This window comes from Podarcis tiliguerta, assembly GCF_965153285.1.
Source record: "Podarcis tiliguerta genome assembly, chromosome: 11".
Taxonomy (NCBI): domain Eukaryota; kingdom Metazoa; phylum Chordata; class Lepidosauria; order Squamata; family Lacertidae; genus Podarcis; species Podarcis tiliguerta.
This window is the reverse complement of record NC_139544.1, coordinates 60,726,657-60,753,882: the sequence shown is the minus strand read 5'-3', so window position 1 is coordinate 60,753,882 and position 27,226 is coordinate 60,726,657. Positions and strand designations below refer to the sequence as shown.

Here is a 27,226-nt window from a genome sequence, read left to right as displayed (position 1 = left end):
CTTTTATATATTTGAACATGGCTGTCATATCACCCCTTAACCTCCTCTTCTCTAGGCTAAACATGCCCAGCTCCCTTTGCCATTCCTCATAAGGCATCGTATTTGGTACGATACCAAATATAGGTATTTGAGCATTGCTATGAACCCACCGACCACCACCCCACTCCCTGAAAAACTCAATGAAATGCTAATAACATAAGAAAAACCTCTGGATCAGGCCAGTGGCCCATCTAGTTCAGCATCCTGTGCTCACAGTGGCCAACCAGGTGCCTATGGGAAGCTAGCAAGCAGGACCTGATTTTACAACAGCGTTTTCCCCACAAGACATTCCCAGCAACTGGGATTTAGACATGGAGGCAGAGCATAGACATCATGGCTAGTAGGCATTGATAGTCTTTTACTCCGTAAATTTTGTTTAATCCCTTTTCGAAGGCATTCAGGCTGGTGGTTAAACAATGCCTTTGAACAGCCAGAGTCAAGTTCAGAAATGGATTTGATATCATAAGAAACCTGTAATGGTCCATCTGGTAACAAAAATGTGAAACATCAGGAAAATCAGCCTGCTTATTTGAAGATTTAAAAAGGTAAAGGGACCCTGACCATTAGGTCCAGTCGTGGCCGACTCTGGGGTTGTGGCGCTCATCTCGCTTTATTGGCCGAGGGAGCCGGTGTACAGCTTTCCGGGTCATGTGGCCAGCATGACTAAGCCGCTTCTGGAGAACCAGAGCAGCGCACGGAAACGCCATTTACCTTCCCGCCAGAGCAGTACCTATTTATCTACTTGCACTTTGACGTGCTTTTGAACTGCTAGGTTGGCAGGAGCAGGGACCAAGCAACGGGAGCTCACCGCCGCAGGGATTCGAACCGCCGACCTTCTGATCGGCAAGTCCTAGGCTCTGTGGTTTAACCCACAGCGCCACCCACGTCCCTATTTGAAGATTAGGCAACCACTGTATCACCAAACCTAAAAATGACACTGGGGAATTGCAGGCCTCTCTGCACGATATCTGCGCTCAGTGAATTGCACTAGTAAAGCTAGATTACAGATCACCTTACGAATAGGTAACTGTTTAAACAAGAATCAAAGAAAGGTAAGAAGACTACCTTCACAGTGGTGGGAAGTGAACACACACACACATTTGCATCCCCTTTGGGGTTGCTGCATTCTGCTTATAAATCATCTGGAGTTAGATTGGGCAGTAAAATAGTAAAGTTTTTGGTGGCATGAATTATTAAGTATGCCAAAACCTTGAAAAGATACAAAGAAGGGCGCAAAATACACCGGTACATACAATATCTAGATATCCTGTGGACATATTCAGAATCTTTATGAAATTCAGTTTTCCAGGGTCAGCGTCAGGTCCCCCATAAGGCATAGTGAGGCAGCTGCCTCAGGCAGTGGCATGTTGGAGGACAGAGCTATGTGCCCTTTGCCACCTCTACTTCACATTAATGCACAAGGTATGGAATTTGCTGCCGTGTGATCAGCACTGCCTTCGATAGCTTTCAGAAGGAGTCAGACATATTTGTGGAGAATAGGCAGTATCTGCAGCTATTAGTCACAAGAGCTAAATGGAACATTTTAGAGTTGGTATAAGTGGAACCTGCAACATAATACTGCTGTGTAGAGTGCTGGTGTTCAGAACTCAGCCTTTCCATCCAATTCCACCCCAGCCCATTCTCCCCCTCCCATCTCTGACCCAGATTTCAGCCCTCCCCACCCCCCACCCAGCAGTGGGTCAGCATTCCACAGTACTGAGTGTGCTCAATCCCTGTTAGGCTGTTTTGGTTTCTACTTTTCTTTTTCTAAGTAAATGACTGGAAAAATCAATGCCATTTGTGTGGTATCTCTTGTTGATTTCTTGAGTACTGAAATTTCCCTAGCATCTTCCGTAATGGGGCAATTAATGCTGATTAGCTATTTTTGGGATCAGGCTTTCTGGGCGGATTCTTCTGAAGGATGCTATAATTTACCTGCTTGGCTTCTAGCTCCTGTCTCTAAAGCTGCAGCTCTCCTTCTCCTCAGAATTACCGTATTTTTTGTTCTATAAGACTCACTTTTTCCCTCCTAAAAAGTAAGGGGAAATGTGTGTGCGTCCTATGGAGCAAATGTAGGCTGCGCAGCTATCCCAGAAGCCAGAACAGCAAGAGGGATTGCTGCTTTCACTGCGCAGCGATCCCTCTTGTTGTTCTGGCTACCGAGATTCAGAATATTTTTTTTCTTGTTTTCCTCCTCCAAAAATTAGGTGCGTCTTATGGTCTGGTGTGTCTTATGGAGCAAAAAATACGGTAAACAGGGACAGTTGTCTTCCATTAAGGGACTCTAATTCCCCTTTAATCCTTTGTCTTCCTTTACGGCAGAGAATAAGTATCTGTAGAAGCCAGAATGCTACCCCATCAATGAAAAGTGCTGTCTCTCGTGGGTGGACTAGACGTGAAAGGAACAAATTTAGGGTTCCCTATGTTGCTTAGGGCTTTATACTGTGTACATTCTTAGATTAGAAGTGGGGGATTTGTGGCCCTCCTGATGTTGCTAGACTGCAACGTCCAGCATCCCTTACTGTTGGTTATGCTGGGAGCTGAATTTCCACGATATTTGGAGGCCCTAACTTACAGCTTCTCTGCTCCAGTTCATAGAAGCAACCTGCTTGCTTTCTCCTCAAAAGAGCCTGTGCTGTCCCTGGAAGCAGTTCCCACAGCCCTGAGCAGTGAAGCAGAAATCCAATTTTAGCATCTTTTGTCCTGTTTCTTACTTTATTACCTCCATAGGCTTGTTCAGACATCAATCATGCTTGCAAACAAGATGCTGAAAGCACTTACCTGTGGCAGTGCTCCATGTGGAATAGGAAATTATGGAAAACCTTAAATTTACTTATTTATTTATTTTATTTATTGAATTTATATACCGCCCTATACCCGGAGGTTCCTGTGGGTTCTTGTTTTTTTTTTTTTTTTTTTGAGCACAACGTACCTGGCACAATTGCTTAAGTTTCACAAGGCTCAGGAACTTGCCCCTTGTATATGAAGCCTCTGACATGCTCCTACCGCCCTTCTTTGCACATCATGATAATGTGCTTCTCCCTTACTGCGCAGGTCCCCGGACTGAACCCAGACCATGGTTTGCTTTTGTTCCAAACAAACCACAAGGAGTAAGCCAGAAGTAAACAAAGAACAAATATTTGGACCCAGATGGCATGTCATAATATGGCTTGTTTGAGCTACACAGGAACCACACAGACTCGGGGAGTTGTGCAGGGACCCAAGTGGCACATTCCCAATTGTATCATGGTTTTTGTGGTGAATGAACCAGGCCACTGAAACAATCTGTGTTTAATTGCACTGTCAGAAAGAGATGGGAACGTTCTGTCCTATTCGGAGCTCCTCTTCTCCCTACCCCCAATTCAACAGTCAATTTCCTTGGTATCTCTTTGCCTTCATGACAAGAGTAACCACCCACAGCTACCAAATATTCCCAAGCAAGGCAACAAAGCCAACCTTGCTGCCTCCATTGCATCCCTGTTATGCAATGTGGCTTGACAAAAGCTCCAAGGGCCAGATAGGGAGTCTTGGAGGGCCACATTGGGCCCTTGAGCTTAAGGTCACCCACCTTAGGTCCCCAGAATGCTCTTCTGTTGCTTTAATTTATATTCCGCAGTGAATTGTTCACAGAGTGACTCACAGGAAATCTCAAAATACAGCAGCTTAAGCAAGATGTCTGTGTGAGCGGGCATGAGCTCATACTAAAACCCAAGCACCTGCGAGCTTGCACCTTGTGCTGTTGTCTTTTGTTCATGCACTCTGGTGCACAGTCCAGCCTTCATGTGACGTAGTTTAGGCCTTTTAACTCTCCTGCATCTCCATTTATTTTGGTTTTTAGGCAGCAAATCCTTCCTGACCCAAGGAAGGTTGTGGGAGAGCCTGGCTTTCTGAGGAGGCCTCAGCTCTTGTGGACCTACAAGCACCATCATCATAGTGTTTAAATGCTACTCCTTGTGTGAAAAAGTGTTGCAGTATAGCATGCACACTTTTCCTGGGTGATAAATGTTCCTTTTCCCTCCCAGAGCATTGTTAAGAGATAACTGCTCCTGTGGAGTTGCATTGTGGGGCTGGTAATGGTGTTCTCCCTTCCTTATGACAATGGCGCTATGCTTCAGTCTGGGTTTTTTCTACTGTGTTTGTCACTTTAATGGAAACATAGTTAGTCATCTTGAACGCTCCTTAATGGAAAGGAGAGGGTGGCACACAGGTGTATTCATAATAAATGATTGGCGGAATACTGCAAGCTTACCTTGTTCACTCTTCCAATGGCCCTGGGAGGGCTTGTTCTTGTTATCCTACTGTTTGCAGCAGCTGGGCCATGAGCACTGCCGTTTTATAGGAACAAGTTGCAGGTGACCGTAATCAGCTCCCATGGACAAATCCATGAAGCCCATGGTCAGGGTCAGACCAGAGGTCCATTGCACAGTATTGTCTGTACTGATTAACAGTGGCTCTTTTCCTTGCCCTCCTTGAAGATGCTGGGGGTTGAAATTGAGACCTTTTGCATTCAGTATGTATTCTTCCAACGCATTTGGAACCTCACTGAACAGCTTGATATGCTCCTTCCTGTCTTTTCTTTCTCTCCTTCTCCTCTGTTTTCTCCATCTTCCCTCTCACATTCTCAGTGCTGCTGGCCAATCAGTTCTGCTGTCTTAGTTGTGAGCGGCATGTCCGTAATGGCTGTGTACCAAGACCACCGTCAGAGGCTGTATGTGTCTGAATACTAGTTGCTAGGAAGCACAAGGAGGCAGGGAGCGCTGTTGCATTCAGACCCTACCTGTGGACTTCTCAAATGCATTAAGTTGGCCTCTGTGAGAACAGGATGCTGGAGTATAAAGGCATTTAGTCTGATCCAACAGGGATTGGCAATAGGCTCTTATTGGTTTGGTTTGGATGCTATTGGGTTATGCAGGTGAGTGGCCAGGGAGACTTTGAAGTGTCCGCAGTTCAAACCCTCTATTTTATTTTATATGAAAATCTTGTGCTATTAACAAGAGTTAGTGGGGTGGAATGATGAATTTGAACCTGGGAAGTCTCTGGTTCAGATTCACCTTTGCTACCTGAGCGAGCTAGCTTTTTCTTTAGATTTTAACACCACCCCAGGTATGAACATGCTGGGTGATCAGGAGCAATATTTTATTTCCTTATGTGTAATAAGCCCCCTCCAGGCATGCCAGGGTGAACACATGTGAGCTTAAAGTGGGAAGATTCACACATGCAATCTCTGTCCCAATGCTTCCCTCACCCTCTGCACTGGCTCTGCTTTAGATCTTCTTGCATTGAAAGGTGAGGTCTGAAGGGTGATTCTAACCATGTTCAGGTAAAGCCTGAAGAGAACTATAATTCCTGCCTAATAAGTTATTCCACAAATAGCTGCCACTTCTTGTAAAATGTGATATGTACATGAATAAACAAAAATTAATTTCTTAGCAATATTAATGGGGGGAAGCAATCATTTTGTTCACTGTTTCTTAAATAACATATTGAGAGTTCTTGTGATCCTAGAGTTTTCTACATGATACTGTTTGAAATGGTGGTTAATGGCATAAGAAGTGCCCTTCTGGATCCAACCAGAGACCCATCTACTCCAGCATCCTATTCTCATGGTAGCAAAACAGCTGCCCCAATGGGAAAGGCCACAAGCAGGACAGGAGCTTAATAGCCCCCTCCTGTTCATGTTCCTCAGTGACTGGCATTCAAGTGCATCTTCTGATCCAAGAGGCAGCATAAACCTGTCATGACTAGTAGTCATCGATAACCTTACGCTCCATGAATGCGTCTTAATTCTTTTTTAAAAGCTGCCTAAGTTATTTGATTTTGTACCAAGTGCTGAGAGAATATTGTTCTTCCAAGGTGATATTTTGGTCCGTAATCTTGGATTCTCCAGTAGCAGGTAAACTTGTTAAGATTTCACTTCTACTTCTTTAAAAAGGTCACCTGCCCTAAAGAAGATTAATTTTTGTGGCAAACCTAGCCTTTTCCCTCAGGACCCCCCTTGTGAATCCCCTGGGCTGACATTCATTTTCCTTTCATTAGAAAGTGAAACTGAAAATTAGATCCTGGATTGCATTTCCTACAAAAGCCTGGGCTGAGAGAATGAGCTTTTGGATTAATGCCTAGTCTTTCACCTCTGGAGGCCTGGAGCAGGCTTCTTGTTAATGGGTGACTTGTGGTGTTCACCACCACCCTTCTCCGATCCCTTACCCCATTCCTTTGGGAGTGATTGCCTGCATTGTGTGAAGAAAAGACTGGTGGGCATATTGCTACAAATGATACCCCCTCCCCAAAAAAGATCTGTGTGAGTTTTGCATGTAGTGTCTCAAGGACACCCAAGGACATATTCACATCAAGCTCTTATTTTTAGAGGTTCTGACTTCATTACCATCTATGAAAAGAGAATAGGACACAGAGTTCTGGCATCCTCACCACACACAGCACCTACAGAGTGACATATCCCCCAATAATGCACTGGATATCCCTGCCTCATACTAGTGCTTTAACAGCACATGAAATTTCAGTACTTAATTCCTGATGGCGTGTGGTTTAACTGCAGTATATCTTCTGCGAGCATGCTAGGAACTCTGTAACGTAAGCTGCTTACTGCCTGATTCCCCTCTTTCACATCCTTGAAAAAGGGTTCATGAACACAATTGAAACAAAGCAGAGACGCTGGTGGTAGGAGGTTCAGCTGATCATGTAAATTATATTTGGAGTGTTCTGGTTGGGGTTGCACTCCCCCATCGGGATTAAGTTCAGAGCTAATGGCTGCTTCAAGACCCAGCTTCTGTTCCAGATGCCGGTGGAGTCTGTGGCACAGAGCACTTTTTACCAGCTGTGATGTACTAGCTGCTTTTGATCTTGGACAGGTTGATCTTGCCACTGTTATTCGTCCTTTGGTAATATCTGGGTTGGATTGCTGCCTTTGAAAAGTCTTCAGAAATATCATCTGGGGGGCTGGATCATTTTATGTGTGCAAAGGATCAATGCTTTGTGTATGTTCATTCCCCTTCCCCTTCACTAGGGCCCCCAAATCTACCTAGGACGGGAAAAGGAGGGTGGCGGCAGCGGCCTCTAGCTTCTCTGTGGAGAATCATCTTCCTATCAAGTTGGGCACAAGACGAAGTGTCCCAGCATGCCTGTCAATATCATTATGCTAGTTGTGTCCATCTTGATCGAAGTGGATGTAATTAGAGTCACGTTCTTGCAATACTTTTGGAATAAATGATTCATAAACCGCTCTGTGCATCTAACAAGAGAAGAGAGGGTAACGTCTTTCCTGGGATCTCAAAAGATGAGATGGCATCATGTCGTGTGGCCACCAAGCCAAGAAGAGGGATGTTAATGGCCAGCAGACTCACTGGGTGCTTACAATTCGCTTGTAGATGGGATAGCCTTCCCCTAATATAAGAACTGCACCAAGGTTCTATTGCAGTACGAATAGACGCATGCACACAAAACCCAGTACTGTTTAGGAAAGCTTTTAATGTTTGATGGATTACTGTATTTTAATATTTTGTTGAAAGCTGCCCAGAGTGACTGGGGAAGCCCAGCCAGATGGGTGGGGTATAAATAATAATAATAATAATTTTAATAATAATAATAATAATAATAATAATAGTATTACTGCAGTTGGGCAGGAGGGGGAGCTGGTGAAGGGGTGCCTGTGATAGAGCTGATCCTTTAAGGATGTCGCCTGCCTGACACAATCTCTTTTTAGGCAGACTCTTAGAACCTGCTGCAGGTGAGCCAGTGGCCTGACTGCAGTTGCCCCTTTAATTTGGCACTGCCTTCCAGAGAACAGAGAGGCAGCACTGTTTCTTTTTGTGTGAAGGGGCAGAGCTGTGCTCTAGCTGGAACCCAACGGGACTGGTGATTAGGCCTGCTCTGCTGCTTCACCACCCGCTGCTGGAAAAAGCAAAGAGAGTTGCTGGAGCAGCTTGGTGGTGTCCCACTCGACTTCTTCCCCTTTCCCCACAGGAGACTCAGCACATACAAATCAAGAGAAGTCTCAAACTGGTATCCTCCTGTATCCTGAGTATTCTCCAAGAGCTTCTCCCCTGTTTTCCAGAGGGCATTTGTCAAAAGGGCAGTGCATCTTTTGGCTCCTGTGAAATCAGAGCCATGATGTCAGCAGCCTACAGTGGTTGAGTGTGGGACATGTTCTCTGAACTGGGAGGACAAAGCATGTTTTTCTTGACATCATGTGCCCTTTAAATAAGCACACAAGGGCTGTGTCTGCTGTCTCAGGCAGAGATAAAAGCTGCATCCATGGAGGTCTTGGCAGACTTAGGATATCGTTTAGTCATGCTTGTAAGGCATTTGTGGATATAATTAAAGAGAGCCAGCGCAAGGGGTGAGGCATTGAGTGATGGGTTTTGTAGCCATTTCACTGCTGAGAGCCTGCTTTTATATACACTGGGAACAATTCGGAGAGAAGTATTAATGCTTAAGGCTCATCAGTCTAAACACAAAACTTTCTTTGAATTGTAACCGTGATCTATCAACATAGGCTTTAGAAATGTCATTTTCAAAGTTCTGTTTTTGATATGCTTGTTTTGATGCTGAGAATAAACGAAGCGTTGACTCTCTTTATTCAGAACAGAAATGAAGATGCTGAGACCAAAGTGTTGTGTCCAAATCGATTTTTTAAAACTGCTAGATCAAGAGCGTGGTGTAGCTTGATAAACAGCTTTAACCCCTTTTAGGAACTCTTAATTGTTTTGGAGAGAAAGTAAGAAGCCTCATGGGTGCTGTTTAGAATTGGCTTCTTTCAGCAGGTTAACTGAAGTGATAAAAAGCAATAAGAACCTTGAAGAAAAATGGAACAACATAATTTCCCTAAATACCAATCTATTGATCTGATTGCTCTGATGTGCACAAAAAGAGTTTTTTAATTTCTTCTTGGGAAACAACCTTATTGGCTTTTTCAGAAAGTGACTTTGCTGCTGCAGTCTCCAACTTTTTTGGATAGGCTATCCTGAAAAGGAAAATATTCCCCCATTTGATCCTAGCTAATTGAGGGGTGGAGCAGAATGCAACAGCAGACTCTTCCAGATCTGCAAGCAGCTCATCCCCATCCCTTCATTTGTTTCCCCCCACAAATGATTCTCAAAGCAGCTCATAGCAATAAGAACAGCTACACATCACAACAGCATCAGCAGGCAGTTGGCAGAGTGCTGCCTTGGGTGTGTCTTTGGAGAAGCAGGTTGGGAAACATTAAGAATTCTGTGCTGTTAGGCAAGAAAGAGCAGCTTATGTTGTGTCCCATGTGCTTTTATTTATTTATTAAATTTCTATACTGCCCTTCACCCGGGATCACAAAAAATACATAGCATCATAACAAACAAAAACAATACCCCACTCTACCCCAAGCTTGACTTGTGCAGTCATACACCAGTTCCTTAGTTGTAGTAATGCTGTGCTCCACACAAGGGACTGAGCAGGAGTCATTCTTAGTTGGCTCAGTCCTGTCCTATCCTGCCAGTGTGTCCAGAACAGAGTTTAGGGTGGGGCTATGCAGATGAGAGCAGGCTTGGTTTTGAGTTTAGGGTGGGGCTATGCAGATGAGAGCAGGCTTGGTTTTGAGTTTAGGGTGGGGCTATGCAAATGAGAGCAGGCTTGGTTTTGGGTTTAGGGTGGGGCTATGCAAATGAGAGCAGGCCTTTTTTGGGTTTAGGGTGGGGCTATGCAGATGAGAGCAAGACTTGGTTTTGTGCAAATGCAAGTTTTAAGTATCCCTAAGCAACCCATGGTCCTCCTCACCTATGGGAAAGAGGAAACCGTCATCTAGGAGCCACTGCAATAGGAAGGGCAAAGCCTGCAGTCCCCCTATCCCCCAACACTGGATGACTTAGGATGGGGCTGTTGAAGTGAGTTTTGGCACAGTGCTTGCATTCCCCCCCCCCCCTCAATTGTCATAATGATGGGCATAGTACCAGGCCAAACAGCATGTGAGGTGGGAGTTGTTTTTTAATCCAATTTCCCCTTCCCTGCTATGTTTGCTGTTTGTTTGCTTTGGAAGGCATGGAGGTTATAATTGTTGGTCTGATAATCTTATAACCAGCCTGAGCTATATTGATGAGATAACTTTCTTATCTGTGCAGAGCTCAGACACACACGCACCCGGCTGCCTCCTGGGTATGAGGCAGGGAGGGAGCAAATGCTCTGCTCCAGGCGGGAGATGAGGTAGAAGATGGCTTCTATTTGAAATTTATTTTCATTTAGTCTTTGTTAGGCAAAGTGACTGGCTGGGATTCTGAATGGAGGGATGTGGATGGTTGTTCAGCTGTGGTTGAATAGTATAGCATTATTAGTTTTTTGTTTGGTTACATATTGTATTTTATTTGAGTTCTGTTTTGTACACTGCTTTGATATTCATTTGAATGAAAAGTGAATATTATAATATAGCTTTGTAGGAAGCGATTAAGGCATTTCCTAAATAAAAAAAAGTCAAGTAAGTTGCTCTGAACCTAGTCGGTACAGTGGTACCTCGGGTTACATACGCTTCAAGTTACAGACTCCGCTAACCCAGATGTAATACCTCGGGTTAAGAACTTTGCTTCAGGATGAGAACAGAAATTGGGCGGCGGCGGTGCAGCGGCAGCAGGAGGCCCCATTAGCTAAAGTGGTCTTCAGGTTAAGAACAGTTTCAGGTTAAGAACAGACCTCCGGAACGAATTAAATACTTAACCTGAGGTACCACTGTACGTAGATCAGTGAGGAATCAAGCCTGGCAAGCTGCCTCATCGTCATGGTTGCTCTTGCTTCAGCTAGAAGGGGAAACTGTCTCCTATAGTATGTAACCAGGGTAGGGAGTACAGGCATGACTGGCAGCACAATTTGGACGCAGTTCTTGCCAACACAAATCACTTTACTTCACTGACTGCCATCCCTTTTATGGCAGGGCATAATGAAGGGTACTCTTCTCTCAGGGCTGACCCTCCTGCATTCTGCATCATGCTACAAAAACTAAATGCTGTGCTTCTCCTCTGAGTGAAAGGCTTTGAGCTGCCAACAAAAGAGCGTAGCAGGTCAGGAAACAACCGTGGCCTTTTGCCGTCCTTTTCCTGATGTTGAATTGCAGACAAGCGCAAGGCTTTGTAATTCCCTGAAGGCCTTGCATTGCCCTTCCTTTCACCTCCCTATTAACAAGCCACGCAGAACTGTGAGAACAGGATGCTCGTCTCCGTCTCTCTCCAACCAACCCTCTCTTTCGGGTTACCATTCCGTTTTCATCTGCTTGCATGGCACTTTAAAATTTTTCATATGTCGCATTTGTTTGGAGCAAACTTTACAACGCTGTGTGTGTGTTGAGCTGTCAGTCAAATGAAATGATGTTCTTTTGTGTGAAAATTACCTAAGAATCCGTGCTGCTTTTGTAAGGTATGTTAACTCTGTGTCGCATGTGATGGCGCTTCCTTGAGACTGACACGGAAACAGCCTTGATAGATAGAGACCTTACAATTATTTCTCTTTTTAAGTATTTTTAATATAATCTAGCTCACAAATACAGATTAATATAATACACTAAAGCAATCAACACCGGTAGAAGGAGTGCTGTTTGGCAGGTGTCACTGATCTTTTTTTTTCTCCTTTCTTTTTTTAAAGTAAGTCTCTAGCCCTCCTAGAAAGCAAGGTATAGGGCAAAATGTGCAGGTACCTTCTAAGCAATTTCTATGTTCCTGTTGCTATAGACCAGGGATGTCCAACAGGTTGATCGCGATTTACTGGTAGATTCCTGCAATGTTTTTGTCGATCGCGGTCAATCCCTGGTCCCCTTCCGGCCCTGCATTCCATTGTTGGAGAACAGAAGATGGAGTTTACAAACCGAGGCTGTTTTTCCCCCAGCGATCCTTTTGTGAGTTGCTGTTTCTCTTTCTCCCCAAAATACTTTAAAAATGTGGCGCTCCCCTCCCTAAAATAAGCAAAGAAACTTCATCCTCCCCCTTCCGGCCCTGCACTCCATTGTTGGAGAATGGAAGATGGAGATTACAAACTGAGGCTGTTTTTCCCCCTGCGATCCTTTTGTGAGTTGCTGTTTCTCTTTCTCCACAAAATACTTTAAAAATGTAGCATTCCCGCTCCCTAAAATAAGCAAAGCAACTTGCAACTTCATCCTCCCGAACCCCTTCGCTAAAAAAACCTCAACAACTGTGACCTTAATCCCCAAAAATAAAAGGTGGCTTTTTCCTTCCCTAAAAAAAGCTGAAGAACTTTGCCAATTTTTAATTCTGTGAGTAGATCGCAGTCTCTTGGAAGTTGGCCACCCCTGCTATAGACGGCAACAACATGTGGGGAGAGGGTGTAAGTAAAATCAATTTCAGGTATTTTCCTCCAGCCCGGGACCAGCAGGGCATGTCTAGCCTCTCATGGAGGTTATGAAAATTATCCTACCACCTCTGAAATGACCCTTGGAATTACTAAATTAAGCCCGCAACTTACATGGGGGTTATGTCCCAGAGCTTACACCTAAAGCCAGAATCGTGTCGAGTCAAAACTTTGGGTTCAATGGCAGGCAGGGTTGCCAAAGTCCCCAGTTCCTTTCCGCCCCCCTTCTAAGTTTTTTTTATATATTTTTGCCACCCATGTAAAGCTGAGTGGGCACACATTAAATATGCATATGTTGTAGGTTTACTGTATTTCGCAAATAGTCAAATGCACCATTTCTGTTCTGCGTGTCAAAGCAAAGCTTCTGTTTGGTCACACTGGAGCCCACATCCAAGCAACAAAAATCATAAGACCCTTTTCCTTTGAGATTGCAAGCATCCTTTGTTTCATAGCCCACTAAGAATGTGGAAGTGGTAGGATAATTTTCAGAGAACGGGATTGATAGTCTGTGGCTAACCTTGCTATAATTAATCAGCGTCAAAGGAGAAGCAGCCTCGCTAACTTGGATGTTAATGTCTGCCTTCCTTCTGCAGAGAAACAGAGGGAGCTGGCTCGTAAGGGGTCCCTGAAAAATGGAAACATGGGGAGTCCAGTTAACCAACAGCCCAAGAAGAACAATGTGATGGCACGAACAAGGTAGACCACTTCACAATATTCAAGTGCTTATTGTATTTTTTGCACCATAGGGCGCACCTGACCATAGGGCGCACCTAGTTTTTAGAGGAGGAAAACACACACAAAAATATTCTGAATCAAATGTTACACTAAACTATTTAAAGCAGCAAAGCGGGCGGCTCCTGTCCGCTTTGCTGCTTTAAATCGAGCCTCAGAGGAGGGTAGGAAGGGGAACTATGGCTTATCTAAGTCCAGTTAATAATGCTGAGCCTGACTTATGGCCATCGAGATTAGCCTGGCCGTCTCAGTGGAAATCTGGGGAGGCTGAGGTGGACTTTCCAGTGGTCAAAGTGTGGTTGTGTCTTCCTGCCCGGCATCTTTTTCCTGCCCTCTTTCCCCCCTGCACCCCTGCACCCTGCTTCAAGGGAAGGAAGCGGAGCCATGGATCCTCTGCTCGCAACTGCAGTGGATTCCCTCCACTTTGAAGCAGGAAAGTGGGAGAGGAGCTCCCACTTTGCTGCTTCAAAGGGAGTCCAGGAGGAGGGAATCCTCTGCAGCCGCAAGCAGAGGATCCATGGATCCCCTTCTTTCCCTCCTCCGTGGTTGCTTTGAAGCAGGAAGATGGGAGAGGAGCTGCTTGCACGAGTGTAAGCTGCTCCCCTCCCACTTTGCTGCTTCAAAGGGAGCCGGGGAGGAGGGAATCCGCTGCAGCTTCCCCCACCTCCCGGAGAGCCCGCAGAAGCTGCCAGCTCTTTAAAGGGGCTGCGCAGCTTCTCCTGGCTTTTCTGGGAGGTGGGAGAAGGGACTGATGCAGCCAGTCAGTCCCTTCTCCCTCCTGGGAAAAAGCCCGCAAGAGCACACAAAGCTTGTGTGCGGCTCTTGGGGGCTTTTCCCGCCTGCCTCCCCCCCTGCATTCGCTCCATAGGACGCACACACATTTTCCCTTGCTTTTTAGGAGGGAAAAAGTGTGTCCTATAGAGCGAAAAATACGGTAATTTGTAAACCATACCAGTGGACCTCAGTTTGGGTAGGCATGCCCTGTTGTTCATGCAGAACTCTTTTGGGAGTAGAGTTTTGTCAATAGCCACTAGCTTAGAAAATGGGTTAAATGACTCCATAGTTCTGCTTGAGTTAAGAGGTAAATCAGCACCTGCTGATATAATTGTGTCTGCCTGGGAAAGAGATCAATTGTGTAGCTTTTCCCTAGTATAGGTAAGAGCAACAAGTGAGAAAGCTGCAAAATGTCCAGCCTTTTGAAGCACATTTCAGCTCCACAAGGATGGAAAAATCTTACCGAAAAGGGTTTCCTGTTCCACTACAAAGGTCAAATTAATTTAGCAATTTAAGGGCAATGTTAATTCCAATTCTGCTGTTGTGATTGTCATTGAATTTCAGATATTTCATTTCATTGGCATTTTGCCCCACTGTTCTTTACACACCCCACAACTGTGTGTGTGGGGGGGGGGGAGACAGCCCCCCCCCACACACACTGTGGGCAACAACTTTGTGTACCTGACGACGTGGATTATAGTCCATGAAAGCTAATGCCATAATACATTTTTTGAGGTACTCTTTTTGTTCCAAAGTGTTTACAGCAATGTGAAGGTTTGGGAAGAATTTTGAAGTGTGAGCATCTTCTTCGGTCATGGAAGCTCCTTTGTGGTAGCTTTTATTTTTTTTTTATTTTTTTATTTTTTACAAAAATGTCAAAGATAGCTTAGAATTCAGAAAACCAAACAGTACTAAAATACCATGTTTAAAAATAAAATGAACAGATAACACCATTGGAGTTAACTAATTTTAAATGTCTAGGTATTAAGAAAAATATTGATATGATACATTATTCCTTTTGTAAACTGCTTTGAAGGTGTGTGTTTTTTGCAGTCAAGTGGTATATAAATTTTATGGAAGAAATAAATCCTGGAATTTTATGGAATAAAATACAGTGGTGCCCCGCAGGACGAATGCCTCGCAAGACGGAAAACCCGATAGACGAAAGGGTTTTCCGTTTTGGAGGTGCTTCGCAAAACAAATTTGCTATGGGCTTGCTTCGCAAGACGAAAATGTCTTGCGATTCCTGGGGGGTTTTTTTCCCTCCCCCCCTTTTTCCCAAGCCCCTAAGCCGCTTAACAGCTGATCTAAGCCGCTTATCAGCTGATCTAAGCCGCTAATAGCCTTTTAGCAGCGAATCCGCTAATCCCTTAAGCCTTTAATAGCCGCTAATAGCCGCTAAACCGCTAATAGCGCTAATAGCACTAATCCGCTAATGGGCTTGCTTCGCAAGACGGAAAAAACCGCAAGACGAAGAGACTCGCGGAACGGATTCTTTTCATCTTGCGAGGCACCACTGTAAATCAATCCTGGAAAGCTCCACTAGGCAAGCCTTCTGGAGAGAACATTCCATAAGTGGGGGGCAAACGAAGATCTTATCACTCAGGTTCATAGAGGAGGCCAGTCCTTCAAATATCCAGCTTCCAAACCTAAGAGACTACCAGATTACAGTAGTCTAATCTTGATGCCTTGAGGGTTACTCAGATTGTAGTTGGAAATAGGGGGCTATGTACTACTCACACCAGTCTTCCCTGTATTCTGTAAGGTATCTGGATTCACTAGAGCTGACCATATTTGCCAGATGTTTCATGCTTCCTTTTACAGCATCCCTAGAACTAGATTGCTACCATTTCTCTCAGCAGCTTCTACCTAATCTCCACATCCTGCCATACTAGGTCCTCTGATATTCTGAAACTAAAGGAACAGCTTCACACACCCCTTGCTCCTTGCTTAACTTCTGCTTTCAATGTTTACATGGTGATATGTATAATGTTTTCTTTTTAATTTCAGGCTGGTTGTTCCCAATAAAGGCTATTCCTCATTAGACCAGAGTCCTGATGAAAAGCCATTGGTAGCACTGGACACAGACAGGTATGGATTCAGATGATTGCAGTAAAATACAGTTGTTCTCTTGGAAATCTCCTGAGAACCTTTTCCTATTTTACATACCACTGTGATCAAATCAAATTTGCCCGGCCAGCATGGCAAAGTTTCTCAGTCTCCAGAGCTAAAACATGGAATTTTATTTATTGTCTGTATTTCACAGGAGGGATTCAGTTGCCTATTGGGAAATTAAATCCAGTTTAAGTGGGTTAAAATGCTTGTCTCCCTAACACAACAAATCCATTTGCAAAAAGAGCCTGACTTCTTAGCAAAGTTGAAGTCAAAATGCATTGAGCAGTGTGGAATGAAAGAATGATTAACGGGGAGACCTCATAAGTAAATCGGGATGCATGCTCATTGTATATTCTCCCTGCAAAAGAAATGGGGGTGGTCAGTAAAAACCAGGTTGTAATCTAATTTCCACATGAGCTTTGTGCAAGTAGCTCTGGAGGAATGCTCAATAAACAGGTCCTCTGGATGTGCCCAAATTTCTGGGGGAGGCCTGCCAGTAGCCACTCCTAGACTCATGCACAGTGTACCTTCTGAATGAGCGTCAGGTGTGAGGAACAACAAGAGAAGAAAGGCATTGCTTGAGTGCTACTTGGAGGCATCTGGGTGGCCACTCTTGGAAGCAGGTGCTGCTGTTGATGGATCCTGCAGATCTGCCTGCATGGTCACTCTGTGAACAAGAGTGATGTGGCCAGTGAGCTCTGGAGGATCCCTCTCACTCACTGGGTTCTCTTTCCTCATTGTGCTTTTTCTTCCTCTGCAGTGATGACGACTTTGACATGTCCAGATATTCCTCCTCGGGATATTCTTCAGCTGAGGTGAGTTCCTGTGCCTTCAATTCATTCCCCTTAGTAAGATTCAGAAATATTTTTCTCTTTCCCGAAGGGACGCAAATTTCTGACTGCTGTTTTTACAAAGGCAGCATCCCTTAGTGGTGGTTTTCTTTCGCTGAAGCAACCAGTCGTCCCTGTATTTCAGCAGCCCAAATCCAGAAAGTGGCCTAAGAAGACCTTTTATAGAGTTTTATCACAGAAGTGAAAGAAGCCTAAGGACAACACCTTGATGGGATAGGACCCCTATGTAGCTCATTCAAATCTCAGGTGTTACCAAAAATGTTCTTGTCAGACTACCGTATTTTTCGCTCTAAAAGACGCACTCTTTCCCTTCTAAAAAGTAAGGGAAAATGTGTGCGCATCTTATGGAGCGAATGCAGGCTGCTCGGCTAAGCCTCCGCAGGGCAGCGGGATGAAGGCACCCCGCTGCCCTGCGGAGGCTTCACAGGCTATCCCAGAAGCCAGAACACCTCCGTGTGCTCTTTAAGGGGAGTGCGGCTCTTGCAAGCTTTTCCCTGAGGAGGGAGAAGGGCAGCCCGTCACTAACAGGCTGTCCTCCTCTCACCTCATAGAAAAGCCCACAAGAGCCACGCTCGCTTTAAAGAGCGAACGGCTCTTGGCTGGCTTTTGCGAGAGGTGGGAAGGGACAGAGGGCAGCTTATTCCCCCGCAGCGTCTTCTGGGCAGGGGAAGCCTTTATCCCGCTGCCTGGGAGAGGCTTCGGCGGCTATCCCAGAAACCAGAACAACAAGAGGCTATCCCATAAGCCAGATCCCTCTTGCCGTTCTGGCTTCCGGAATTCGGAATTCTTTTTTCCTTGTTTTCCTCCCAAAAAAAACTAGGTGCATCTTATCGTCTGGTGCGTCCTATAGAGCGAAAAATACGGTACTTTGTATCCAAAGTAGACAAGTGACACATCAGCCCAATGTTTTCCGTCTGCAAATGGGAATTCCACCACCACGTGGCCCCTAAATCTGCTCTAGGGATTCCTCCAGGCCTCTGAGCAGTTCTGAGGAAGACTCAGGGTGCTGGGGGCGAGGGTGTCCCACCGCATAAGTGAAAATCCTTGTGCTAATGGGGCATGTTAATTGGATTACACACACAAATCAAAAGCAGAGTTGGTAATAAAAATGAGTAACTGTCAACGAAACTTCAGCAACCATGCTTAAATTTCAAGTAAAAGTAACTTAGGAGGCCTGTAATGATGATCATAATTTTGTTACTTATACCCCGCCCATCTGGCTGGGTTTCCCCAGCCACTTTGGGCAGCTCCCAGAAGAATAGTAAAAACACCATAAAACATCAGACATTAAAAACTTTCCCAAACAGAGCTGCCTTCAGATGTCTTCTAAAAGTCAGAAAGTTGTTTATTTCCTTGACATCTGAAGGGACATCTGTAAGTCATGTTCCATATCCATTTGGTTCTCTGGTAGCAGAGCTGGGGAAAATCTTTGCCCCGGTAATTTCACCCTCACCTGGTTACTTTCTAGGGTCTCAGGCAGGAGGATTTCCTCCTGCGAATTGGAGAAGCTGTGAATTGACACCTTGTGCAGAGCTGTGGCTTCCGTCTTAGCACTTGTCTCTTTAAAAATGGACCAGGCCGTTGCCGTTCAGCCATGTTGGGTATGGGAGATGATGTTGGACTGTCAGTTCCTTGACTCGTTGACTCTTTGTCTGCAGCAGATCAACCAGGACTTGAACATCCAGCTGCTAAAGGATGGCTATCGGTTAGATGAGATCCCAGATGACGAGGACCTTGACCTCATCCCTCCGAAGTCGGTCAACCCCACTTGCATGTGCTGTCAAGCCACCTCCTCCACTGCCTGCCACATCCAGTAATGAGGGAAGCCTGGCAAGGGTTGATCAGTGCTTTCCACTATAACTGTAAAACTTAACAGCCATTGCTTCCTCCTATGGTAGGACGTGCACCTCTTTGTGTTCATGGAGCCAGGAGAAACCAAAAAATAATATATATATATATTATTCATTTTATGATCCTCTTCTCATTTTTATTTTAAAACTACAGTAAGTGAACCAGATACGGCTCCTTGGTCTGGAAAGCCCTTTGGATCCCTTTGGACTTGGGCTCAGCTTGTAAAATTCATATACAGGAGTTTGGAGGGGGTGGAGGAGATCAGATGTAGCTGCTGCAGTTAGCCCTCCCCAAGTTCACTCTAGCGGGCAAGAGTTGAAATCAGAGTTTGAAACGCAAAAGTCTCTGACCAGAAATGAAAGAACGAGCTGGAATCAATCTTGGGGAGCCTATGTCTTCTGTGATGGACTGGCCCTGAATAAGGAGGTGGGATCAGGAGTGAAGTACAGGAAGGGAAGATCTAGTCAGCTAGGAAGAATCAACATTAAAAAACTGATTATAGACAAGATGCAAATGGCAAGAAAAGTTGCATTTGCAACGTGCTTCCAAATAAGAAGCATTAAGCAAAGGATAATGCATTGCACAGCCTAATAATACAACATTTTCTGAAAAATTAAGTCTACCCTTATTTGTCCTTTGCTTGTGTTTGCAATCCTGAATACCAGCCTGTCATTGTAAAAAAGCAAAGCAAAACACCATGTAGTTTATCGGGTTTAAAGTGTTGCCTGAAGTTCCCATGAATGGGAGTTGAGAAGCGTTTGTATGACTTTGGAGACAAAGTCCGTGTACCCATACCCTTTTAATGGCAACGAAAGAGATGCTTTGCTGTTGCCTGTGTGCCCCTGCCTGCATTAGCGGAATGAGATTTTTCCGGCTCCAGGGACCACACAGGCTGTGTTGGTCAAGCTTCTATCGCTGCCTGGCATTGTGTAGAGCTAATCCCAAAGGCTGTGTGTGCTCTGCGCATGCAAGAGATTGATCTTAAGGTGTTGGCTCACCCAAACATACACCCAAACTCGTGAGTGGCTCTTCAGCTCCCAAAAACCAGGTGTTTTGATTGCCACAAAGTGAAACTTCTAAGCCAGGGAGGGAAAGGGACCACCCTTGCTTCTTCTGCTCATCATACAGTGCCTGTGTTGCTGTCTTGACACCAGCATCACATTGCCATCATTAACAGACTGGTGCCCTGAGATGTGTCCCATCAATTATCAGCATGGCTAGCCAGTTTGGTGCTTGGGAAACTCTCCAGCATTTGTATGGCCACAGACCATCAGTGGTGATGGAGGCATGCAGAAGCAAATTGGCAGATTTGATTAACTCCCGTATTACTCTGCTTGCTAACTCAGGTTGTGTCAAGCTTTGTAACAAAACAGATGAGCTCTTTGCCTTTTTTTAAAAAAATGATTTGATACTCTACCTCTTTAGAGGGCTCTATTGGCCAAGCTTCAAACGCCATAAGCACACGACAGATTGGTTTGCCCTGTTCCTCGGAATGCCAAGTTTCTTGCCCCAAGTAGACTTTCCACTGGAGCTGTGCTTGTGAATTGCCACAAATCTGTTAGAGAACAAAGAAGTGGATTTCAGTCTCCTCCCACCCAATGCAGTATTCTCACCTGGGGGGACTACATATCCCAGTATTCCGTGCAGGTCGTCCTTGTGTCAATATGCAGAGTGATCTCTGCTCTTTCCAGAAGAGTATTGGTTGAAAGGCCACTGTCACTCCCATTTGTTGTTCCAGGAGAAATAAGGAGCAGGAGGGGTTGCAAATGAAAACAAAGATTGCCTCATTGAGATTTGGGGGTAGGGAAATGCCATCAGGAGTTTGGGTTCTGAGCAAGGTGTTTGAAATGAGATGACTAAGACCTAAACACAGGAACAAATGAGGTGCAAGTGGTGAATAGCAGCCCAGCAGAGACTGAAAACTCTGAACCTGGAGTGAAACTACCTTATCAGAAATAATACCTAGGCCTAGGATGATTGATTTGGAAAACACATTTTAATTCCTTTTAAGAGCTTCTCCCCAGAGATTAACTAATCCATATTTAATTTGCACACCGTATTTTAAATTGTTAATGCACAACCCCTAGTTTTTATTTTCTTACTATTTTCCACCAGCCTTTTGGATTGTGACAAGAAGGGCTGCGCTTTGAATTTAACCTTTTTCGTGCGTGCATAGAAGAGATGAGATTTGAAAATATTTGTCCTACATGTTATTTTACTTACCTGTGAGCTGTTCCCCCTGGTGTGTGCATTTCCACAGCAGTTCCCTTTTCCTTGTTCACCAAAATCCTCAGTAGTGACACAGTTTTAGTGAGGTCAGTGCAGAGACATAAAACGGAAAACAAAACAAAAAAAACCTTTTGGCTTCTCCTGGCTCCTAGGCTTTGTGTCTGTATGTTTTCTGAGGAGAGGGGTGGATACAAGAGTGGGGGAGAATAAGTGATGCGGTGTTGCCATCAGGAAAGCTGGATGTATTGACCGAAGCCCATGCGGCTGCCACAGAAAGCTTGCCAACAATCCTGCTATATTGCAGTTTCTTTGGGCCATTTCCCACATTGCACAGAGACCAAGCTGGGCATCAGTTCAGCCCACCACAGCACCTCAATGGGCATATCAGCCTCGGCCAAGCTGGTGCCATCCACATGTTGCGGGACTATAGGCCTCCATCAGTTCTAAACAGCACATCTTTGTATAGCCCAACTGCTGGAGGGCGCCTGATTGGCAAAAACTGATGTATCTGCAGCACGTGCTTCCTGTGTTTGCATTCAGGCTTTTCATCTCCGGGTTATGCTTGAAAACGGATGTGGCAGGGGGCCTTCTAAGAAACTTGAAGCAGCTTTATAAAAATTAAGGAGTTTACATTATGGCTGCCTCTCAGTCTCTGCAACATGCAGGCCTTGGCTCTGAGCAGTCATCTTTCCATCTTTCGCATTTTAGCTTCAGATTTTAAAGAAGGGAAGAGCCACACCCATAGGTTGTGGGGATGTACTTAACTGCTTCCTAGCTCTGTAATTCAGGTGGGGGTGGAAGGAAGAGAACATACTCTGGAAGATTCATTTGCCTTTTGGAAATCCTGAAGTAGGAAGAGCTTGCCACCCCAGACAGTTCTGTTTGGAAAGAATTTGTTCCAGTTGGATCACACTCCCCATAAGCAGGATGGTATTCTGGAAGGAAGAGGATTTGGTGTCTATAGATATTTTGATCTCAAAGCCTTTCTGGACTGCCTTGATTTACATTAGAGCATCAAATAGCATAAAGGAAGGGCCCGGTTTCACTTGTGGCCATGCAAATACCTGCTAGCTTAAATGCTGCAAATGTACATTTAACCTGCAAGCCCCCATTAGTCATTCAGTCTTAATTAATGGTAAGCTTATGTCCTCATTTTGAATGCACTTGGATATTGGCTTCTTGTTTCTGGTGCTGCTGGGGGGAAATATGTGAAATGAGGCATCCCTTCCCACAAGTTGCTCTGGGCAATATTCTGCCTGTCAGTCATCTCCCTTCCTCTCCCCCCCCCCCAACCCAAAACATTCTGAAGACTCGAAGCAGCGACTGATTTTAACCAGGCTTCCATCACAGGGTGTATTTCTACCTATGCACCCACGATACAAAGTCTCAGCCTCCACAGCTGGTGGAAGTGCTGACTTTTCCTGCTGCATAATGTCTAAAGGCCATATTTTTCATGCAGTGGAGCTGTGGATCCTCCTCTTGGGCTCCAGGGTGCTTCCTGGAGCGAAAAACTTCTTACGGTAGAAAACCCAACAGTGCTTGCAGCCAGATTGAAGTGGGTAGTATCTCTTGGCTCCACCTGGAGGGAAACCAATGAGTCTGCTAATCAAAGCAGCAGGAGTGGTTAGCTGCTTTCGTCAAGAGACCACAGAAGCTGTTCCCAGTCAGTGGGTACAAGAAGCAGAAATTGCTGATAAAAATAGTCCATCTCTCCCTGGACACCAAGAATTGTATACAGCAAACGCATTGCTAGAATTGAACAACTTTAGCTCAAACAATGGAACTTCTCATTTCCCCCATGCCACCACCACCACCCCAATATGCTCTGGGGGGGTTCACCCAATCCTCCAGAGCATTTTTTGTGGTCAGGGGGGACGTGACTGCAGTGGTACATGCAAGGAGGAAAGGGAGTGGAATTCCTCTTACATGAGCAGAAACAATTGCAGTCATGCAGCGACTTCATTGGATACAATCCCAGCTATCCAGCTTCCTGCAGCAACATTGGAATTGATTGCATACATAATGGCAGGGTGCAGCACAGAGACAAAAGAGAGAAGGCAGTATGTGCCCCTGCAGGTAGCTTGGCCAGAATGTCTTTGTGGGTGGCCGGATGGTGTCTCTGCATTCCTGCAGCCTATGCTGCTCTTGACTTCCCGGCAGTGCAGCCTCCCGAACAGCTAGAGGAAAAGACAAAGTGGGACAGTGAATCCCCAGGGCACAGGAAGTAGGAGAACAGAATAACCAGCAGGATCCTTGGGGTAGCCAGCACACAAGGAACATGAAAATTCCTCCTTTCTTGTGCGCACAACAAACTAAGTTGCAATATTCAGTTCTCTTGTATTTCAAGCTCCTTCTTGAGTCTGTTGTTGTTATTATTATCTTCTAAACCTTGCGGAAATGTGGCTACTCTTAGTAGAGAATGAAATATGCCTTGTTGCATGTTACTAATTTTTGGACATGGCACTATACCTTTCAGGTCTCCTGTTCTTTGCTTACCCCCTTCCCTTTCTTTCTTTCTTTCTTTCTTTCTTTCTTTCTTTCTTTCTTTCCTCCTTTCCTTCTTTCCTTCTTTCCTTCTTTCCTTCTGCCTGTGACTTTCTCTGCTTTTTGTGCTCAGAACTTGGTAATACCTGGATCCTTTTTGCTCTCAGCCTCTTTTCATACATACAACAGGACTGGAAGAGTTGCTCCATTACACCCAAAGCATGGCCTGACAGTCATTTTATACAGGCGTACCTTGGAAGTCGAATGGAATCTGTTCCAAAACATTCAGAAACCAAAGCATGGCTTCTGATTGGCTGCAGGAAGCTCCTGCAGCCAATCGGAAGCCACGGAAGCCCTTTCAGACATTCTGGTTCCAAAGAACGTTTGCAAACCAGAACACTCAAGATGTTCAGGATCCAAGGTATGACTGTATTGAGGACTCCTGTGGGTTTGCTTCATGTACATGAAGTTACATGTACACACATCATTTGGGAGCATGTAATTGTTTTTGCCTTGCACAAAATATGTCAAAAGTGGCTTCTGAAAAGTGAAGCCACTTGGTAGGTTTTGCTCTACTGCATTCCAGCACCTTGGAGTCTCATGCAGAAGGATTCCGTCTGCATGGCAGGCAGCTTCTTGCAGATTTGCCTCCATCAAGATTCAAGTAAGTCAGCAAACCATGGCCCTGTCTTGCATTCTGGGACCTGTAGTTTTTCACCACCCCACTTCTCAGAGTCAGTGGCTGCTTCAGAGTCTGTGAATTGCAGTTTACAATTTCCTCTTTGCATTCTTCATCAGCACTGCAATTCTTTTAATCCGTCATATCAAGTAGACTTCCGCTATTTTCCGAATCCCGCACTTGTTTGTGCCTGTAGGAGAGACCCCAGGGTTCTTCCAGTGGTTATCTTTAAGGGAAAACGGAGCTTATTTTTTCAACTTCATGTTAGACGATTTGGCTGTGACACAGCTGTTTCCATAGCAACAAATTATGATCTAAGAAGTCGCCTGACATCAAGGGAGACCAAGATTATGATAGAACTCATTAAAATTCATGCTGGAGACAGGCTGACGCTCTGGGAGAAATCTCACATGCTGAAGGGATGCTCAGTCTCACATGTCTGTGCTTTCCATGTTACACATCCGGACATCTGATGCCTTCTTAAAGATGCCATCTTTTAGGGCCTCTGCAAACTCTAAATAGTCCAATCTCTCTGGTCTCGTTGGTCCTTGGCTCCTTGTGAAAAAAGCACTGAGATTACTTTATCCATTTGTCGCACACCTGAAACTTTTAAAAGAAATCCTAACTGCTTTCTGCATCAGTTCCATCCCCTTTCATCACAACCTTAGCACACATGACCTTGGGACTGCTCTGATCTGTGCTCAGAACATGAGTGAACATCTCAAGGAAAACTTAACGCAAAGCAATGGCATAAGTAGGGGTCGGTTGGTGAGGGAGGCTTCTAATCCCGCAGGAAGAGGGAGGGCTACAGCAGTCCCCAAAATGCAGAACTGGCATTGAGAGCCACCAAAGCTGCTTGGTGCTTTTAACTTGAGAATTAAGCGAGCCGGTTAACTACCGGGAAAGAACCTATCTCTTGTTCATTGCTATTACACAGAGGATACTATATAGATGTACATTTGGAGATCAGTAAGGACATAATCTGGTCATGCCAAACTAAGGATCGCTTGACTTGTGGAGTGAGTGGGGGCACCCCTCAGCTGCATTGCTGGAGAATTCCATGTAAGCTTTTAAAAGTACTTGATCTTGTCTGTGCCCTCTTCAAACCTCACCGCTGGGGGAGCATTCAATCAGAGCATTGCCCTTTCCTCTTGGCTTGACATGCTTGTACAGTGGTACCTTGGTACTCAAACGACTTGACTCCCAAACAAATCAGCTCCTGAACGCCGCAAACCTGGAAGCGAGCGTTCAGGTTTGTGAACGTTTTTCAGAAGCCAGACGTCCGACGCAGCTTCCGCGGCTTCCGCTTGGGTGCAGGAAGCTCCTGCAGCCAATCAGAAGCCGTGCCTTGGTTTGCAAGCGGTTTCGGGAGTCGAACCGGATTAAGTTTGAGAACCAAGTTGCCATTGTACTTCAAAACAAGCAGTCTGGATGCAGTCTTCCCTTGGCTTAAGGGATTCTGTCTCATCTTAGTTGATCTTTGAATCCTTGCCCTGATACACTACCGACTGCTTCTGTCTCCCTTTGGGTTGCAGTCTCCGCTCTGTGTTGTTCTGTGTTCCTGTCCTATTGGAGGGAGGAACCAAACTCTTTTTCTCAACTGCTTCTGTAGCCCGGGAGCAAGTGCCGATAGGTGACAGCTGAACACTCTGCGGCTATTAGCCAAGCAGGGAGACAGGTTGTCTGAGCACTGTCTCCCGTTGGGCTTCTTGTTCAGTGATGGCAGCTGTTCTCTGAAAACTCTTGGATCTGTCACGAGCACAGCCAGGAGTCTCTTCTCTGCCTGGCCGAGCCCACCAGTTCCAACTGGCATTTGAAGCAGCTCTGGCAAACAGGGAGATACTGTGACATGTCACAGCATCCTTTAGTAAAGCTCTGTGTTGTACATAGGCAAGATCAGGGTCCCTCTGTTGATGTGCTGCAGTGAGGGAGTTAGGTGAAAACACAAAATCGTAGGATGCCATGCCACATATCCCCCTCGGTTTCTAAACAAAAGTTTAGCGAGAACTAGAGGAGTTGCAGGCAAATAGGGGGTGGTTGAATGGCCGCAAGAGCCGTACAAGTGTAATTTAGTTGTCACAGGTAAACCTTGGTATCCGTGTCCAGTGGTTAGTTCTAGACTCACAAGCCTTGTTAAATTGCACAAATCCATCGTTCACACCTTGATTTTTCACAGTTAATGTTTTCTTTCCCACTTCCTCCACACCCCCCCCCAAAAAAAAACCCCAACAGTCCAGGTCTGTTCTGTTGAAATGGCCCTCCCAGTTGGCTCTTTCCTAACCTCGCATTTCTGGCACACAGGGCCTGCCCTGAACACCCTGAAACAGCTGCCCCACACATTCCAAGAGAGGCACGCCACAGCGCAGTGATGTGTTGGAGGATTCTGGAGCGCAGTTCCTTCGTGGGCGCGCATAGAAACATGGCAGCCATGCCAGCTGCTTGGGTGTCTTGTGCGTTTGGTGGTTACCGTGGCTGCAAGTGGCTCTGTGGGACATAAAAGGTGGCTACAAATTGTTTTCCACTCCTCACCCCGGCCAATCCTTCACTCATGGTTGTTTCTTTTAACCTGTGTTGTAGCAATTGTCTTTAACGGGACGCTGGGAATTCTTTCGGAAGTCTTAGTTGACCTGTCTGTGGCTTTTGGGCAACCCGCACCTCACTACCAACGGCGGATGGGTAAGATCTGCCCTGACCTTTTTTTGCGCACACGACAATTCATTTGGGAGAAGTGGAGGGGTCCTGCCCATGGAAGAAGCTCGCAGGAAGCAACTGTTTTCCTTTTTATTTATTTTGTGGAGGGCGAGGCGACCTTTGTTTTTTCGTTTTTACCTTTTTGCACTATCTGCTGAACCGCGCCTGCCCTCCACTCTGCTCCGTGGCAAAGTTATCAGGGCTGCTGCATCAGGACGTGATGCTGTTCTGGTACAGCGGACATGATCCAGTGCATGACTTCTGTGTTCTCCCTGTAATATGTGCCATGACTGTGTGTAAACGTATTTGCAGAGGAAGTGGTGTCTTCGAGAGAAAGCAGTCTTAGAGGAAACGCGTCTTACGTGTGTCTGTGCTCCCAACAGTGGCGTAGCGTGGGTTGTCAGCACCCGGGGCAAGGCAAGTAATTTGCACCTCCTAACCCGTGGATTTTAGC

The 27,226-nt window shown here is 45.4% G+C and overlaps 1 protein-coding gene across 2 annotated transcripts in view; it reads left to right on the top strand.

Annotated features, from left to right (window-relative positions):
• Positions 1 to 26,290, top strand: part of FAM219A (family with sequence similarity 219 member A) — a 71,392-nt gene extending 45,102 nt beyond the window's left edge. Inside the window, exons 3-6 of one of the 2 annotated variants that reach the window (XM_083403238.1) lie at positions 12,960 to 13,062; positions 15,883 to 15,963; positions 16,748 to 16,802; positions 18,500 to 26,290. In XM_083403238.1, the coding sequence (XP_083259364.1) occupies positions 12,960 to 13,062; positions 15,883 to 15,963; positions 16,748 to 16,802; positions 18,500 to 18,655 (395 nt within the window). In that variant the 3' untranslated portion in view covers positions 18,656 to 26,290. Of the gene's footprint in view, positions 1 to 12,959; positions 13,063 to 15,882; positions 15,964 to 16,747; positions 16,803 to 18,496 lie in introns of both variants that reach the window. The other variant, XM_083403237.1, reaches the window with a different exon arrangement.
• Positions 26,291 to 27,226: the final 936 nt, after the last annotated feature.